Below are 17,554 nucleotides of genomic sequence, written 5' to 3'. Positions count from 1 at the left end.
TGTCATCACTTTATTTGTAATATCATGCTGTACCCATAAAGAGAAGGCTAAGCAAAATGTCTAATTATATGGAATTCTGCTCAGCTCATCCAGGTGTTCCTCACCACAGGTTTCCTGCGGGGACTTGTCTGTGAATACTACTTATACCTGGACTGTATGCCTCCTTCACAGATGGATGACTTCTCACCCTTCTCCATGGGCAATAAGGGTAGCATGTAAATGGGGAGGAGATTAAGGGGTAGGGATTAGAAATCATAAGATCATTGGATATAAAGCTGCATTTAGTGTAAGGCAGGTTCCCCAGCCCTGAAAAGGGTTATTAACCTTTATTGCATCCTGGATTCCTTTGTCAGTCCAGTGAGGTCTATGGACCCCTTCTCAGAACAGTGTTTTCAAATGTATAAACTAAAATGCATAGGATTACAAAAGAAACCAATTATATTGAAATACAGACAAATATATATAAAGAATACACAGACCTTGAGAACTCCAGATATAGTCCATCCCCCTCATTTTACAAATGAGGAAACTGAGGCTCAGGGGACAAAGTGATCCTGAATAGTTATGATAGTTTACATTCAAGTCCTCTTACTAAATTTCCAGTAATCTTCCATTGCACTGTCAGGTGAGTAAGATCTACCTACTCTTCTCTTTACTAGTCTGTACTCACAGTAGATGACAATTGTTGAGACACCTTATGAAGGGTGATTGGAGTCTCATTCTGGCATGCTGAGAAAATGAAGCCCATCTCAGATGAAATGATTTCTAAGGCCTGCCTAAGAAAACACTGGCCTCTTCACCACCACTAACTTTACCACCTGACAGCTAAAGTGTTCCCAGGTACCCTAGACTTAAATCCACCTGGCCTTTGGACTAACGTTTTCATCACTTCTGACTGAAATGTACTTACAATGTTTGTCACCCTCTCCATTCTTCCCAATTAACCGCTTTCATTTTTGGGAGAAGAAAATTTTTAAAAAGCACATTAGGAATTTCAGCAGTCCAGTTTGAATCAAAGAACTGGAGATTGGGGGGCTGTGACCACATTCCTGCTGAATGTCCAGCATATGGCTGATTGTGGATGTTCCAGGGTTTGAGGAATTAATTAATTTTTATATTCAAGTCTCAGTAGGCAAGTCATTTTAAGTTTTCTATCATTACTATTGTTATTATGCATAAAAAATATTGCAAGCCATCTTCTGAGGCTGGGAAACTGGGACAGTCCAAGAAGAGCTAATCCATGCCACAGGAAATACTAATTGGATGATCTTGAGGAAGGGTTACGTCTCTGAGCCTTAGTTTCATCATATGTAAAATGGATTTGTTGGACTATATGATTTCCAGGGTCCTTCTAGCTCAAAATTCTATGAACCATGACCCTCCCAAAACAACCTGTTTCTACTTGAACAGCTCTAAATGTTAGGATGTCTTTCCTTATATTGAGCTGAAATCTACCTATCTGTAATTTCTACCCATCAATACTTGTTCTTTTGCCAGGGATCAAGCAGTATAAGTTTAATACCTCTTCCTCATGGAGGATCTGAAGATTTTTAGATATAGCAATTATTATACTCTCCTTACCCCAACTGAAGTCTTTTCTTCTTTGAGCTAAACACCTCCATTTATTCCAATGAACCTTGTATGACATGGTTTGGAGTCCTCTTCCCTTTCTGATTATCCTCTGTATGCACTCTAGCTTGTCAATACTGCCCCCTAAAATGTACTATCTAAAAACAGGCCATGGATATAATCTGACCAGGTTTCCTATGTCCCAATTACCCCCCTTAATCCCCACAGTACCTATCACAAATAGACTACTCAATATAGATTTCACTCTCTGAAATTGACATTGAGTTGAACTGAATTGATGAGGAGTGGAGATAGATTCCATTTCTCTGGTAAGCTCCTGAGGTAAAATTCTCCACCTCCTTTATGCAAAGTGCCCCACTCCTATCAAATTACCTTCAAAGACCTTACTGATTAACCCAGCTTTAGGTACCCAACCTTTCTGCTTGTCCTTTCTGAGTTTCTTTCTGACTACCTCCCCCACTGATCTAGCATAGGACTCTAGCCTAGTCAGTAGGCACAACTGACAGCTGGGATTCTTTAGCATAATTGGGAGAAAGAAAGTAGAGATTTTTAGGTTAAATTAGGCTTCATATGATCCTTAGCTTGGAAAGAACATTGTTATTTAGTTGTCTGATTCAGAAGGTGAGGATGAGGAGTAGCACTAGTACTAGTAGGAATTTGCCTTTACCAAAATATACTGTGGAGCCTTATGGCACAGAGGTAACACAGGGGTCTCAAAGATTCTGCCACGAGAATATAAACCATGCCAGGACTCAGCAAACTGGAAAAGTCCCAGTGACAGACTGTGTATCTATCATTCAAGGACCAACCAAGCTAAGTTTGGAGACGTTCATCTGCTGAAGGTTACCCATTAAGTTATTAAGGGTTTCAGCCACTTAACCTACCAGTGATTGTCTACCAAGTAATCATGTAAGAGAGGCAATCTGTGTTCGTGGAAAGAGAATCCACACCTATGAGATCACAGAAGTTTTGAAGTATTGGATTAGCAGTAGTTGTAATAAATACCCACACTGATTATAAATAATCTTGTGTCTTTATCTATTCCCCTTAAGTAATTTATGCCACCTTATAGACCTATTATCCCTCTCCGTAACATGGTATCAAAGTTGAGAGGCAATGAAAGCATTACTTTAGTTTTTACAGATTAGGAAAATGATACTTAGAGAGGCAATGACTTGCAAAAGGTCATTTTTCAAGGTAGTGCCAGAGACAGACTCGGGATTTTATGAATTCACTATCTATTCACTGGATGACAATGATGATGACTCAATTATACAGCATGTTAAGGTTTAAAAAACATTTTACAATTTGAAGATGATGATGGCAAAAGTAGCTTATGATTTATACAGGATGCCCCAAAAGTCTTCATGCCTTACAACTTAATTTTAAGTTGTTGAAGCTTTTTGTAGAGTGTTTTAAAGTTAGAAAATGCTTTTGATATACATTATCAAATGAGACAAATGAGATTCTCAAGACATTCCTGAGGCAGGAAGCTAGAGTATTATTGTCCCTACTTTCTCAATGAATAAACTAAAGTCAAGCAATAGTCTCAAATGGCTAATATGTGGAGATTTCAGAAGCCAAACCTTTTTTTCTGTCTCTGAGTTCAGTCTTCTTTCCAATCTACCACAAAGGGATTGGTCACTTCTGACAGTCCCCTTCCCCTATACTCACCGCTGAATCTCTCAATTTTTTGGAATTGAATGAGCAAGAGGATAAACAATCTGCTTGCTCTCAATCTCTCAAGCACACAATCAGTCCTTGTCTCTCACCCCTAAGAGGGAAGAAAACTTCAGACTCCAGTGGAACTGAAGGCCTCCAAAGAATGTTCCCTGTGGAAAGGAGCCTCTGTGTGGGGTGATGGCGGGGGAGGAAACCGGCTGCTAGGAGATGGGCAGCCTGCCAACTGGTGGCCCTGCCATCGATGAAAACAGCCTGGCAAAGGAGCTGATTACTTTTTATACAGTGGCATACACAGATTGTAAGATGGAGTAGATAGGACCTTTAGACTTGCTCCTTAGTAGAGAAACAAAAAAGACCAACAGAGCAGCAATTTGTGAGAGAGATGGAGGTGGGAAAGAACAAGGCTGGAGTCAGAGGGGTCAGTACTAAGTACTAACACTGGAGTGTTCCCCCTCTCTCTGCATAATACAATTCTTTAAGGAATACCATGTATTTGCATTCAAATGACTATAAGCTTTGTTAGAGAATTGTTTAATAGGAATAGAGCCTTCAAGTCATCTAATTAAATCCTCCCATTATAGATCAGGAAACCAAGTCCAAGGAGTTAAAGTGACTTAGTGAACACGTTACTGGCAGAGCAAGAATAACAACCGTATCCTGTTTCCACATGGTATCATAGGATTTTTGAGTTAGAAGAAATCTTAGAGTCATCTGATTCCATCTCTTGATTTTACAGATAAGGAAACTGAGATATAGAAAGTTTAAGTGACTTTCCTAAGATCACAGGTATAGCAAATAGCAGACCTAGGATTCGAACTCAAATACACTGACCACACATTTCTTACTCTTTCCACGATAACGTGTTTGATTTAAAGAAAAAAGAAAAAAAGACTGAGAAGAATAACAGCAGAGAAACTCAAGATTAAAGAGGCACCATTTCAAGTAAACATCACTAAAGTAATGATAAAACCTCTCTGAAATTACACTGTCAATCAGTATGAAGGCAGGGTTCAATTTACAGAAACCTTCCATGGAATTCATCTATTGTGTAAAGTGAAGCACGCTAGCCCATGTTCAGTCACACACAGGAAATTGGAATTCTTTATTTCCTGTCTGCTACAACTTGATATTCTCCCATAGCAAGATTCTCCAAATCACTATGTGTGAGATGAATTTTGATACCTCGGAATCAAGATCAGAGCATCGTGGAATGTTAGAGGCGGCAGGGACCCAAGAGAGGTCAGATCTGTCCTTTCACAGAGGAGGAGATCAAATCTCAGAGAAAAAGTAACTTTTCATGATCATAACTTCTGTTCAAAAGCAAATTTGGAACTCAGAACCCATGTCTCTGAATTCCTAGTAGAGTGTTTCTACTTAATTCGGATAGTCTCAGCTTCATGTTTCTCTTTTTGTTGTTGTTCAGTCGTTTCAGTCATGTCTGACTCGTTGTGACCCCATTTGGGGTTAGGTTACATATAGGTGTATATATGTATGTGTATATACACACACATGTACACACACACACACACACACACACACACACACACACACACACATACAGCTTGTTGTCCTTCATTCTCAAAGAGGACCAAAATGACATCACTTTGTTAGAATCAAGTTAAAATTTATCGACTGTAGCTGATCAGACCAATACGAGTTCGGAATGTTGGACCACAGGTCAGGCACAAATACTCCATGTGAACATTTGGGGTAGATTCTCTAAATTTGTGCATCTCACATTTCTTTTAAGCTACTTCAGTTCTGCTTTGCCCATACAGCACAGCACCTTCTCTGATGAGGGCACACCATGCTGGGAGGTCCTGTGCCAGTGTCTCCCATGTCACACAATCAATTTCAAAGTTCTTAAGACAAACATTAAGAGTGTCCTTGGATCGCTTCTTCTGACCGCCATGTGAATGCTTGCCCTATGTGAGTTCTCCATAAGTAGTCTTTTAGGCAAGTATATATGTGTGTGTGTGTGTGTGTATGTGTTGTGTGTGTGTGTGCGCGCGTGTGCACGTGCACACACACACTATTCTGATTTTCTTTGATCAGACTACACCTGGAGTAAAGTGCTTAGTTCTAGAGGCCACATGTTATAGGAAGGATGTTGGTGAGCTGGAGCCCATTCAAGAAGATAATCAAAATCATGAGGTGATTCAAAAACACAGACTGTGAGAACCTGGGCGTTCTGAAGGAACTGGGTAGGGAGATGTTTATCCTAAAAAAGCGAAGGCCCAGGGAGACATGATAGTTGCTGCATGGAAGAGGGTTTAATCTTATTCTGTTTGGTCCTAGGATGAGGCAGAACTAGGGGCAATGAGTGAACGTTATAAACAAATTTTGGCTTCTAAACAATTAGAGCTTTCCAGAAGCAAAAGGTTCTGCCTTAGAAAGTGAATTTTCCTTCATTTGAGGTCTTCACGCAGAGGCTAGATCAGGGGTGGGGAATCTCAAGGCCATATGGGGCCTTCTAGGTCCTTGGGTGTGGCCTTTTGACTGAGTCCAAGTTTTACAGAATAAATCCTTTTATTAAGGGGACTTGTTCTGTGAAGTTTGGATTCAGTCATGTGACCTAGAGGGCCACATGTGGCCTTGAGGCCCCAGGTTCCCCACCCCTGGGCTAGATGATTCTTGTCAGCTGTGTAATAGGGATCCTTTTGAGGGTATGGATTAGACTAGATTATTTCTGAGACCCCTCCTAACTCTGAAATTCCATAATTCTGTAAACCATGTGAGATGTCCTGAAGTGGATAGTGAGAGAGTGAGTTCTTCATCACTGGAAGTGTACATGCAGAGGCTTTCAAGGCCGTATAACCATTTATTGGTGTGTTATAGGACTCCCATTCAACTGCCTCTATATCTTCTGAACTCCTTTGTAAACTCTGAGATTCTATGATCCTGTGAAAATAACTACAGCCCTGACATGTTTGGTTTGGGCTCTGTGATTATAATGATAACACAGCACAAAGGTCTTCAAAAGGTTATCAAGATGACTAAACTTTGCAAAGGATGAGACCTTGATTTGGAAAAATTCTTACTCTGCCACATGCAGGTGTGTAAGATGTGTAGAAATACCAATACCATGCATGTATCTGCATATAATTTGCATATATTTCACATATGCCAACACAGCCTTTGCAGCCTATTTTTTCAGACAACTTAAGTTTAAACTGTTATTGCTACATGTAAGGTTATTACTTGGTTTTCTTATCTTTTGTTCTTTCTTTCCCACTCATTCTTACTGACCCAGGTCTACTACATCAAAAATATGTAACACAGAGAGAAAAGAGATATATGCGTCTAAGAAATTGTGGAAAACAAAAGAAAACAAAACAAAACAAAAAACCCAGAGACCACATGAAACAATAAATTCCAGGCCAAGTTGTGGGGGAACAGATTGAATTGGGTGATCAGTGGGCGTATGATGTCTGCTTCCCTCCCACTGCCCCTTACAAACATTGGAAGCCCTAATTTCACACATTAGATTTCCTTAGACCTTTCAAGTCAAAAGAGGCCAAAGTCAGAATCAGAAAGGAAAATAGACATTAGGTTGAAGCCATCACCTAAAGTAGATCTTAAGGTGTGTATGTGTCTGTGTCTGTGTCTGTATCTGTGTGTGTGTCTGTGTTCTGGACCCCTTTGACAACCTGGACCCCTTTTTAGAATGTTTTTGAAAGCTTAGAGTAAAATACACAGGATCATAAAGGAAAACAATTATATTGAAATACAGTTTGCCTCTCTCTCTCTCTCCCCATTAATTTCCATCTGTCTAAATAATTTCATAGATCCTAGGTTAAGAACCCCTGAAAAAAGAGCTCTCTGTTGTTGTTCTTCATTAAGATTTATGAGGAATGGACTGGAAGTTCTGCTGCAGATGGGCATAATCTATAATTGAGAATATATATATTTTTGTATTTTTATCTAGGAGAAATGGCAGTCCTGTGGGAGTGTGTATGCTTAATTAACTACATCTTGTACTGTCTTTTCCTGTTGCTGAGGAAGTTGACTGGCTGTACCTATCGATCCTGTCTTAATCAACCATTAGTTGCCCCCAGATCCTCAACAAAAGGCATCTGTGTTTGTGCCTTATCCCTCAACTCCACAGTAAATTCCCTGAGGGAAGCTGCAAGATTGGAAGGACTGGAAGTCAGAAGTCCAAATCTGAGACCTGTCATTTACTAACTAGCTGATATCAGACAAGTCATTGTACTTTTCTGAGTCTCTTTCCTCAGTTATAAAACTCCTTGTTTTACATGGAGTAATAATACATGTACTATCTAATGCCCCAGGTCTGTTCTAATGAACCAAGGAGATAATACCTATAACATTGTTTGTATCTAAAGATCTCTATAAATATTAATTATTATGGTGATGAAGATGATGATGAGGTCCCTTAACTTCCCCAGGGTCTTGGATTCTTCATCTATAATAAGACGGGGTTGAATTAGGTGATCTCCACTATCTCTTCCTGCTCAGAATCCTTTGCTATCATGATCGTCTTATCTAATCTTCATAATTTCCTCCATCTTCTCCCTCAGGACCTATCAAAGTATTTTGCATGGCATAGGCACTTAATAAATGTTTATTAAATGAATGAATGATTCCTAAAATAGCAGTGTAGAATCATTTGCATCCCTTCCTTGACCACAATCTGAAGCTTTATTTTCAAAAGACTTCCTGGTTTGCCCCTAGCAGCTTAAATTTTGGTTAATCAGAAATGACCCTTGCTAGCAAAACCCTTTAGGGGTTCCAGACCTTAAACCCTTTCTAAGTCTGATTCACTGATCTTGCAGCAGGAGCTCCTGGGAAGTTTCTCAAGGTCAATGTCTCTCCTTGAAAGGAAGATGATGTTTCATCCTCTCCTTTGCTTCTGTCCCAGTGCTGACTTACAAACAGCCCTAAGTCCATCAACCCTGGTTGGTGAAAATTCCAGCCCTCATTGAAAACTTCATTGCAATTCAAATGGAAATGCAGGAATTCATTCCCTGGGACAGACTTGGGAAATTATAAGAGAGATAAAATACTTTTTTAAAAGTGGAGACAGACATTTATCTGTAAGGATATGCAGCTGATTTTCTGGCTGGAGGCTCAATAGTATGACAGAATGCAGCAGTAGAATGCTCTGCAAAGAAATTATGAAGTACTCAGTTCTCTACAGTTTTTGGAAAAGATGGGCATACCCACATACATGAATGTTTCTCTCTATCTCTGTCTCTATCTCTAGCGTTATCTCTGTGTCTCTTCTTTGCCCCTCTCTGTTCCCATCTGCCTTTTCTTTGCTTCTCTCTTGTTCCTTGTCCCCGTTTCTTTCCCCCCCTGTCTTTCTTCTCTTTTCTCTTCTTAAGCCTTTTCAAAAGTAGTAATAAGATCTTTTGCAGACACCTGGCAGAACAAAGATACTGGAACATTCCTCCACTGGAAAAGTCTTGATAATTGCTTTCTCCAAGAAAAAAAAAAGCTGAAACTTCAGAATACCTAAACAGTTGGTCAATTTGAACGTATTCAGCCTCATCCACCACTAACAGTGAATATAGGGTACAGAAGGGCAAAAGAAAGAACTCTTTATGTCCTTCTGATAGGTACGCCCCAATTATATCACTGTGGGGATTTTAAGGTAGGTCAGTGCTGTGGTTTTCATGAGTCAGCAGTTGAAACTTGGATGTACTGAGTGGAATGAGATCAACAGAAAGAAACCTTTTTGGGGACTCAGTATCAACAAGATTAAGGGATTCAGAGTTGGAAGGGACCTTAAAGATCATTTAATCCAACCTCATCATTTTACAGATAAGAAAAATGAACCCTAGAGGGGTTTGCTAACTTACTTAGGTAAGGAATTAAAACTCAAGTTTTAACCCTAAATTCTGTGTTCTTTCTATTCCATAATTGCTAATGGGGACAGCATACACAGTCAAGCAAAGTTGTGCAGTCAGTACAATTTTTCTCCTGTGCTCCCAGATGACAGAAGCTCTTCACGTACCATGGCTACCCACCCCAGAGGAAATCATCTGATAATCTCATACATACTGATGGTTTGGGTCTTTCATATACTACTCCTTCCGGGGGGATTTGTATTTTAAAAGAGTAGCTAAGAAAGAGGACAGTGTTTATTCAAAGGGTTGAATCTGTAATGGTGATATGTCACTCATTAGTGACAGGGAGAAGGGGACAATTTCAACAAGGCAGAGGAAGACTGACAGGTACCCATTAATGTATACTACTATATGGATCAGAATTTGTCTTCATAGATTCATAGACATCCAAGAACTATGTGGCACACTGGATAGAGCACTAGGTTTAGAAACAGGAAGACTCATCTTCCTGAGTCCAAATCTGGCCTCAGACATTTACTAGCTGTGTGACCCTGGGCAAGTCAGTTAACCCTGTTTGCCTCGGTTTCCTCATCTGTAAAATGAGTGAGAAGTAAATGGCAAACCACTCTAGTATCTCTGCCAAGAAAACCCCAAATGGGGTCACGAAGAGAGAATATTTCCAATCTCTTTTCTAGCTGTTGTTGTTTTTCAGTTGTTTTTAGTCATGTCCAACCCTTTGTGACCCCATTACAGAGTAGGAAACTAAGGTCCAGAGAGGACATTTGCCCAAGGTCACACAGGGAAGTGCCAGGTCTCCTGATTCATTGCCCAATGTTCTTTCTACTCTACTCAGCCAAACTGATTCTACTCAAAGTGATATCATATATTCAGGACTTACCTTCCCAAATTAAGATCCTTCTAAGAATGACTATGTATGTGTGTGTGTGGGTGGGGGGAGTAGGGAGAAGGAGAGAGTTGGAGGCAGCAGTGTGATTAGAAGCACAGTCAAGAAGCTTAAGGTAGCTAAAGAGGAGGAGGAAAAAATCTAAGAAATGTCTCAGCCCTGAACAGGAACGAGATAAATAAGCTCCTGGATGGCTACAGTGATACCATAGTTTTTATAAACATAACCTAATTGTATTACTTCAAAGTCCTGAAGTTTATTGCCCTGTTTAATGATGTGTCTCGTTATTTATAGTGTAGCTCAATGAGTCTTCTATTGATTTAATACACTTCTTTAAAGACTGTCATTGTCACAGCTATAAAACGAAGCTATTCCCAGACAGCTCAATTATGTGTCACACTTCTATAAACCTCTCCAAGTCACCCACAGCTTTCAGGGATGCAGGATGGGGTGGCAGGGGAGAGGGAAAGAAGGGAGCTCCACTGACCTTGAGTATGGGGAGAATATGATATCAGGTAGTATCTGTTTCCAAGGGTCAATTCTGAGTCTGAATTGTGGGTGGCTTGGTGTGTATAGGGGGAGAGGGTAAAAGTATGGGGTTTTGCAGTACAGTGTTAGGGTGAGTCAAGCTAGGCCAACTCTAAGGGGGTTGTTATTTATAATCCTCCCCTGGCTCCCATATGCCACAGAGGACCTCTCCTTAGAGTTGATAATGACAATTCATATATCTCTAGTGCTTCAAGACTTAGAAAACATTTTTCTCATAAATAACCCTGTAAAGCAGAAATGCTAATTATTATACCCATCCTACAGATAAAGGCACAGAGAGACAAAGTAATTTGCCCAGAGTCATACAATGTCAGTTAAGACTTTAATCCAGGTCTCTCTTGATTCTGAATCTGGCATTTTTTCCACCATGCCAATAAACAGCTGCTTTACCTATTAAATTGTGATCTCCTTGAGGGTAGGGACTAACTTTTGCCTCTTTCTGTATCCTGAGTGCTTAGCACAGTGCCTGACACATAGTTGGTTTATTGACTGACTGACTGAATCAGTATTAAATTCATTAGTATAAAATAACTTTTCCAATGTGCCTTCCCATAATTTATCTCATCTGCCTCAATTCTCTCACCACTCCAGTCCAAACTATACCCTGCATGCAAAGTAGTTTCCCTGAAACACAGATCTGACCCTGTGATTCTTCTACTTAAGCAAGTCTGGTGGCTTCCCAATGCCTCTTGCGTAAAATATCAAACTCCTCTATTTATCTTTTAAAGCCCTATAGAACCTAGTTACAACCTATCTTTCAAGACTGTTATACTCTGAAATCCTACCAAACAATCTTTCCCTCTGTTCCTCACATAAGACATTGAATCTCTTGTTTCCATGCTTTTACACTGGCCTCCCCATCCCTGGAAGGCACTCCCTCCTTACCTTTACCTCATATGGAGCCCCTCTCTTCCTTTAAGGTGCAACTCAAGCACCATTGCTGGTGAGAAGACTTTCTTTATCCCCTTAAATGCTGGTGTCCTTCCTCCCAAACTACCTTGTATTTCACTACTTTCTGTTTATTTGTATTTATTAACTTTATATATTTTAGCCATATACATATATTCTTATACACACACACACACACACACACACACATATAAAATTTTTTTCATCTCCCACAATGGAATGTAAATTCATGGGAAATGGATTTCAGTCTTTTTAATTGTATCCCCATACATGGTAGGCACTTAATAAATATTGACTGGTTGATCTTATTCTGGGAAGGAGGCAGGGTATATATTAAGCTCTCTTTTTTCCAGATGATGTCTTGGGGGTTAAGTAACTTGCCCACAGTCACACACTGGGCTAACAGTAGAGCCAGGCCTAGAAGCCATATCTCCTGACTCCCAGTCTAGGTGAATAATCAATTTTACCAGCACCTCAGGAAAGGAGATCACCACTGATTTAGTTCTGGAAGGGACTTTGGCAACGGTCTCCTTCAACCTCTTCATTTTGTAGACAGATATAAACAAGGATTGGATGACTTGGTCACATAGGGAATAGGTAACAGATCCAAGATTTGAACTCTTCCCTCTGACTACAAATCCAACATGTTTTCCACTGTACCAGGATGCTTCCTAGAATCTTGTGACATACCCCTGGGAAAGGGGATCGAGAGAAATATAAGGAGATTCTAAAGGTAAAATTTCAGGTTTGTTGTCCCTTTCTTTTAAGATGATGAAATCATAACAGTTCTTTTTTTGGGGAACTTAGAGGGGTGTGTGTGTGTGTGTGTGTGTGTGTAGAATAGAATTAGGAGGGGAAAGGTATCAGTGAAACCCATTCTGCCCCCACATCCACTTAAAACCATGAGATAGCAGAGCAGTACACATACATTAGAGAAGATCAAAGCTGCAAAGGTGTTAGGACTAGATTTCTCCTTCCTGGGGAGCCTGAGACAGAACTCATAGCATGTTAAAATTGTTAAAAATTTCTAGACTAAGCCCTTCCTTTTAGAGATGAGGAAACAGCCCCAGAGAGATTAAAGTGTGCTTCCCAAGGTTAGACAGTTTAATCAGTTGTTGGACAAGGACTAGAAAATAGTTGGAAAGCATAGTACCTATGCACAAACATATCAAAATAAAACGGATGAATTGAACAATACTAGAAGGCACCTAAATGATCACCTATTCTAAGCCCCTTGTTGTAAAGATGAGAAAACTGAGCTCTGGAGAGGGGAAGTTACTTAGTTGAGGTCACACAGATGAGAAAGCAGTGACTCTACTGTTCTTTCCACTAAGCCAGGCAGGCTCCAAAATCTTCCCCTTTCTCTAATCTTTTTTGGGGTCACATTTCCCCAAACTGAGTTAACTAACTGGGCCAATGGGATAGGAGACAGCACGAAGGCCAAAACAAGCAGGAAACTGGATTCCCTTTTCCTGGGCCCTGACACATGTTCAGCGCTCACCTTACCTTTCTGATACTGGAGCCATAGCTGCTGTTGGACTTTCTTGCTGGGGAAGTGGATGATGCAGGTGAGCTCAGAGCCATACAAGGCTTCTGCGATGTAGTGTGAGCCATAATGCTGGATAAAGGACAGTAGCTCCTCCCGGCTGCTCTCTTTGTCGAGAATCTTCAGGATGTTGGTGAACCCTGGACAAGGAGGTGAGCACACAAGAGGCAACCAGGTTAGAGCTATCAGACCAATGAAATGTCAGAAGGAAGGCTGCTGTGAGCATTATCCTCATCCTCTCAGTCAACCAAGTACAAAACCTCAGTCATATCTGTCTCCTGCATCCCCAACATCCAATAATTCATCAAAGCCTATTGATCCTTCCTTGGGAATGTTTTCAGCATCCATGTTCTCCTCTCCATATCCAGTGCTGTCACCCAAAGCAACAGCAACAACAATACAAATATTGTCATTTTTTTGGTCCATACGTCAATCAACAGACACTTATTAAGCACCTCCTATGGGACAGGCACTGTGCTAAGACCTTACCTATACTTTCACTAGTATAGTGAACTCCTGGTGAGGAGATTCCCTTAGCAATTCAGATTGGAAACTCTTCTGTGACTTATAATTTTGAGACTGACTTAGGGCACAGGAAAGTTAAGTGACTTACCTAAGATCTTATAGCTAGTATACATCAAAGTTAAAGTGTTACTGACTCCAAGGATCACCCTTTACTGTGCTATAATGCCTTCTGACTGATATTTACATGATGATTTAAGATTTTCAAAACGCTATGTAACTTCCTCTCTTCCTCTTGTATATACCTCCTCTTATTTAAACTAACCTTGTAGGGTAGGTACTACAGGTATTATTGCTCCCATTTTACAGGTAGGAAACTAACTGATTTCTCTATGGTCACAGCTATTGTCACAAATTAGATGTGAACTCATATCTTCTTGACCCCAGACGTAACACTCTATGTATTGTGCTATGCTACCTCTCCTTACCTAGATACTGCAACAACTCTCAAATGGGTCTCTTCCTCTTCAAATAAATCCTATGATCAGTGGATCAGTGCAAGAGAAAACGTCCTCAAATGTCACTTTCATCACATCATCTTTGGTCCCAAACCTTCAATGTCTCCTCACTGCCGACAGAATATAATCCTTATGTGTTACAGTGGTTGTTGAGGTTCTCTGCAATAAGGTACTAATCTTTCTTCCTAGTGATCAAAAAATAAGAGTGCTCTGTTCTGGCTATAGGAGGATACAGATGATTTCATTGGTATAGGGAGCACCTGCATGAAGAAATTTCCTCAATCAATTCAGGTCCACATATAAGTTGTCTCTGCAACTTATAGTCTCAGGCTCCAGTGAAAGGTGAAGCATTCACTGTATGTGTTGTGCTTTCTAATCTCCCTTCCTCTTGCTCAAGACCTGACTGAAATTCCCCCTCTTCCTACATCCTGTCCTTATCAATCAAGGTCGATCTCAAGCCCCAGATCTTTCTGGAAGCATTACCAAATTTTTGTTATTTAAAAACCAACAAAGATGTGGAATTCAGCCTTGTATAATTATGATGACCAAGCTTGACCCTAAAAAAGAAATAAGGAAATACACTTCTTTCCTTTTCTCATTGAAGGGACTGGGGTGGGGTTTGGGTGGGGTAGGAAGGGAGGCATCTATGAATGTGGTATGTTGCATACACTTTCAAACACAGCTGATGTTGTTTTGCGTAAACCTTTTTTTTTAATTGTTGTTACAAAGGAAGATTTGCTGGTTAGGGATGTCATTGAAGGATGAAAAGAAGGGGGGAAGAAACATATAAGGAAATGAATGTGATATAAAATAAAAATAAAACCAGCAATTCACCTTTAAAAATAAAGGAAGCCTTTTCTACCCACAAGAAATCTCCCCCATTGAACTTATAAAATTCAGTTTCTGTATCATCTACTTACTACTTAATCATATATTGCCTTGTGATTTCTTTGGTAATGTTGTCTTATATCATAACGCTTCAGCACCAGATTTAATGTCCCTCCCCTGCACAAGAATCATATTTCCTCTAGGATAGAAAACAAACTCCTCGGTTTGGCATTTGAAGCATTTCCCAATCTGGCCCCAACCTCTCTTTCCAAGCTGATTATATATTACTTCCCCTCACACTTTGCCAAGCTAACCTATTTCCTATTCCTATACCAAGCTGCTGATTCCCATATAAGACATTTCATTTCCTGTCCCTGTGATTTAGCATAGGCTGTGCCGATGTCCATTACGCTTTCCCTTTTTAGATCTGCCTCCAGTATCCTTCAGGTGTTACATCCCACAAAAGGCTTTCCCTGATTCCTACCCCCTCAAATTACTTATTCTGAATGTATTTTCTATGTACTTATTTGTGTACAAGTTTTTTTTCCCCTTACCAATAGACTATAAGTTCCCTGAAGCCAGGGACATTTCTTTTTTTGTCTTTATATCTTCAGCACTTAACACAGTACCTATCACATAGTATGGTACTTAATAAATGCCTGTTAAATTAAACTGAATTGAATTAAATGTACATCTATCTTGTCTCCCCAATTAAAATGTAAACTTTTTGACATCAGGGATCGTATCTTTTGCATGCCCCATAACATCCAACATGGTGCCTTATGTAGAGTCTATACAATGTCTACATTGAATGAATAATTTTAAAAAATATTCCTGGTACAGAAGTAATGTTGAGTTTTCAAAGGCTATGTCAGTCAGTCAACATGGGAAGGCATTAGCAATAGAGGCATAGCAAAAGACCTCTTACAGAAGGTGGAATTTGAGGGGAATCTTGAAGGAAGCCAGGCAAGTTTTGAGGTGGAACTGAGGAAGGAAACCATTCCAAGCATGGGAGCCAGCCAGCTCAAGGCACCAAGTCAGTAGATGGAGTGTCTTGAGTGAAGAACAGCAATTTGGCTAGTGTAGCTGGACTACAGATTGTGGGGAGAGGAGTTAAGTGTGAGAAGATTAGAGAAGTAAGAAAGAACTTAAGTTGTGAAGGCTTTGAAATGCCAAACCAAAAAGTTTATATTTAATCCTAGAAGTGATAGGGACTCACTTGAGTTCGTTGAGCAGAGGGATGACGTGGACAGATCTACACTGCAGGAAGGTCAGTTTGACAGAGGAGTGGAGGATTGATCAGAGTGGGGAAAGACAAGAAGAAAGGACAGCAATTTTAAGGCTATTACAACAGACCAGCAGGGAGGTGATGAGTTACTGGCAGTTTCTACCAAACTGGAAAGATGTTTAGTTTTGGCCCAGAGGTGGAATCAGCTTAGATAAGTTCAGAGAGGTTTAGACTCTTTGTAATGACTTTTTTCACTCACAGCATCTTACAGAGACCATCTACTAAGGTGTTGATGGGTTGTGGTCATTGTCAGTGAGCATAATATGCCAGTGAAATTAAATAGCCTTGAAATAAATAGAAAAGGCCACACTGAAGCTTTTCATTAAATACCAAGCTCCCTTCATGCATTTTGCATAAGATTCAATTTACAAATATTTGATTTACACAGCACTTTTTCAGGGACCAAACTATTAATTAATTAAAGCAAGTTGTGCCTGTATGACTCTAACAGAAATGGAGCAATATAATTTCCAAGCTTAGATTGAGGGAGAGTTGGGATACAGGGAGAAGTAAAACACCCATCATAGGGAAAGGACACTTAATTAATACACAGCCCTCTCTGTCAACTGACATCATATCAATTCATTCACATCATTAAGTAATTAATATGGCTATGTTAAAAAGATTATTGATTGTGTTAAGAATTAAGAGCAATAATGCTGATTCATAATACATCACTTTTCAGCTGATGAGGCAGAATATTTTACAACCATCAATGGATGAAACTATCCATTCTAAAAACACAGTAGCAAGTATGACTGAGGAACATGGGGATTTGCTCAACTAGGAAGTAAATTGCCAAACTGTGGATAGGACAATGAAGTATCCCAAAGCCTAGTTTTCTTTTACACCTATTGGCAATATGGCATATGTCTTGCTATTTCAGGAGTTCTTAATTTAGGGTCTGTAGACTACTTGTCTGTGAACTTGGTTGGGGAAAAATGCATCTTTATTTTCACTAACATCAAGCTGAAATTGGTTGTTTCCTTTAATTATTTAAAATAGCTTTTTTTTTCCCCCTGAGGAGTTCATAGGCTTTAGCAGACTAACAAAGGGGTCTATGACATGAAAAGGGTTAAGAACTTCTGCCCTATGTCGAAAACATTTCAGTGGAAAGAAATGTTGCAAGTGCAGTTTCTATATAGAAAATGGGCAAGGCAAGAAATTAGCCTGGCACTCTCAGGGGACCCACTATGACAATTCAGAAGACTTTACGTAACATTAATCTCTCTTCCTCTCATGACTTGGAGCTCTTGTTATCTGAATCATGAAATCTTAAACATGATTTTAACCTGTACCTCTTCTGTACATGTATGCCTTGTCTCTCCAACTGGAGTGTAACAGATTAGAGACTATGAATTTACACTTATTTTTGTCTTCTCATAAGCTCAGAGAATTGATGGACCTATTGGTGATTAACTGCCTGAATTAATTTTCTTGGTTGGACAACATAATCCAAAGCTG

General features: G+C 39.8%; 1 protein-coding gene across 1 annotated transcript in view; it reads right to left on the bottom strand.

Moving 5' to 3' along the window:
* ASTN2 (astrotactin 2) overlaps positions 1–17,554 on the bottom strand; it is a 1,115,013-nt gene that overhangs the window by 373,841 nt on the left and 723,618 nt on the right. The window contains 1 exon segment of the mRNA XM_020990605.2: positions 12,955–13,134. Within this exon segment, the coding sequence (XP_020846264.1) occupies positions 12,955–13,134 (180 nt within the window).

Source organism: Phascolarctos cinereus, unplaced genomic scaffold (genome assembly GCF_003287225.1).
Source record: "Phascolarctos cinereus isolate Bilbo 61053 unplaced genomic scaffold, phaCin_HiC Scaffold_2;HRSCAF=192, whole genome shotgun sequence".
Taxonomy (NCBI): domain Eukaryota; kingdom Metazoa; phylum Chordata; class Mammalia; order Diprotodontia; family Phascolarctidae; genus Phascolarctos; species Phascolarctos cinereus.
Note: the sequence above shows the minus strand (reverse complement) of the source record. Positions and strands in the feature narration are given on the sequence as shown.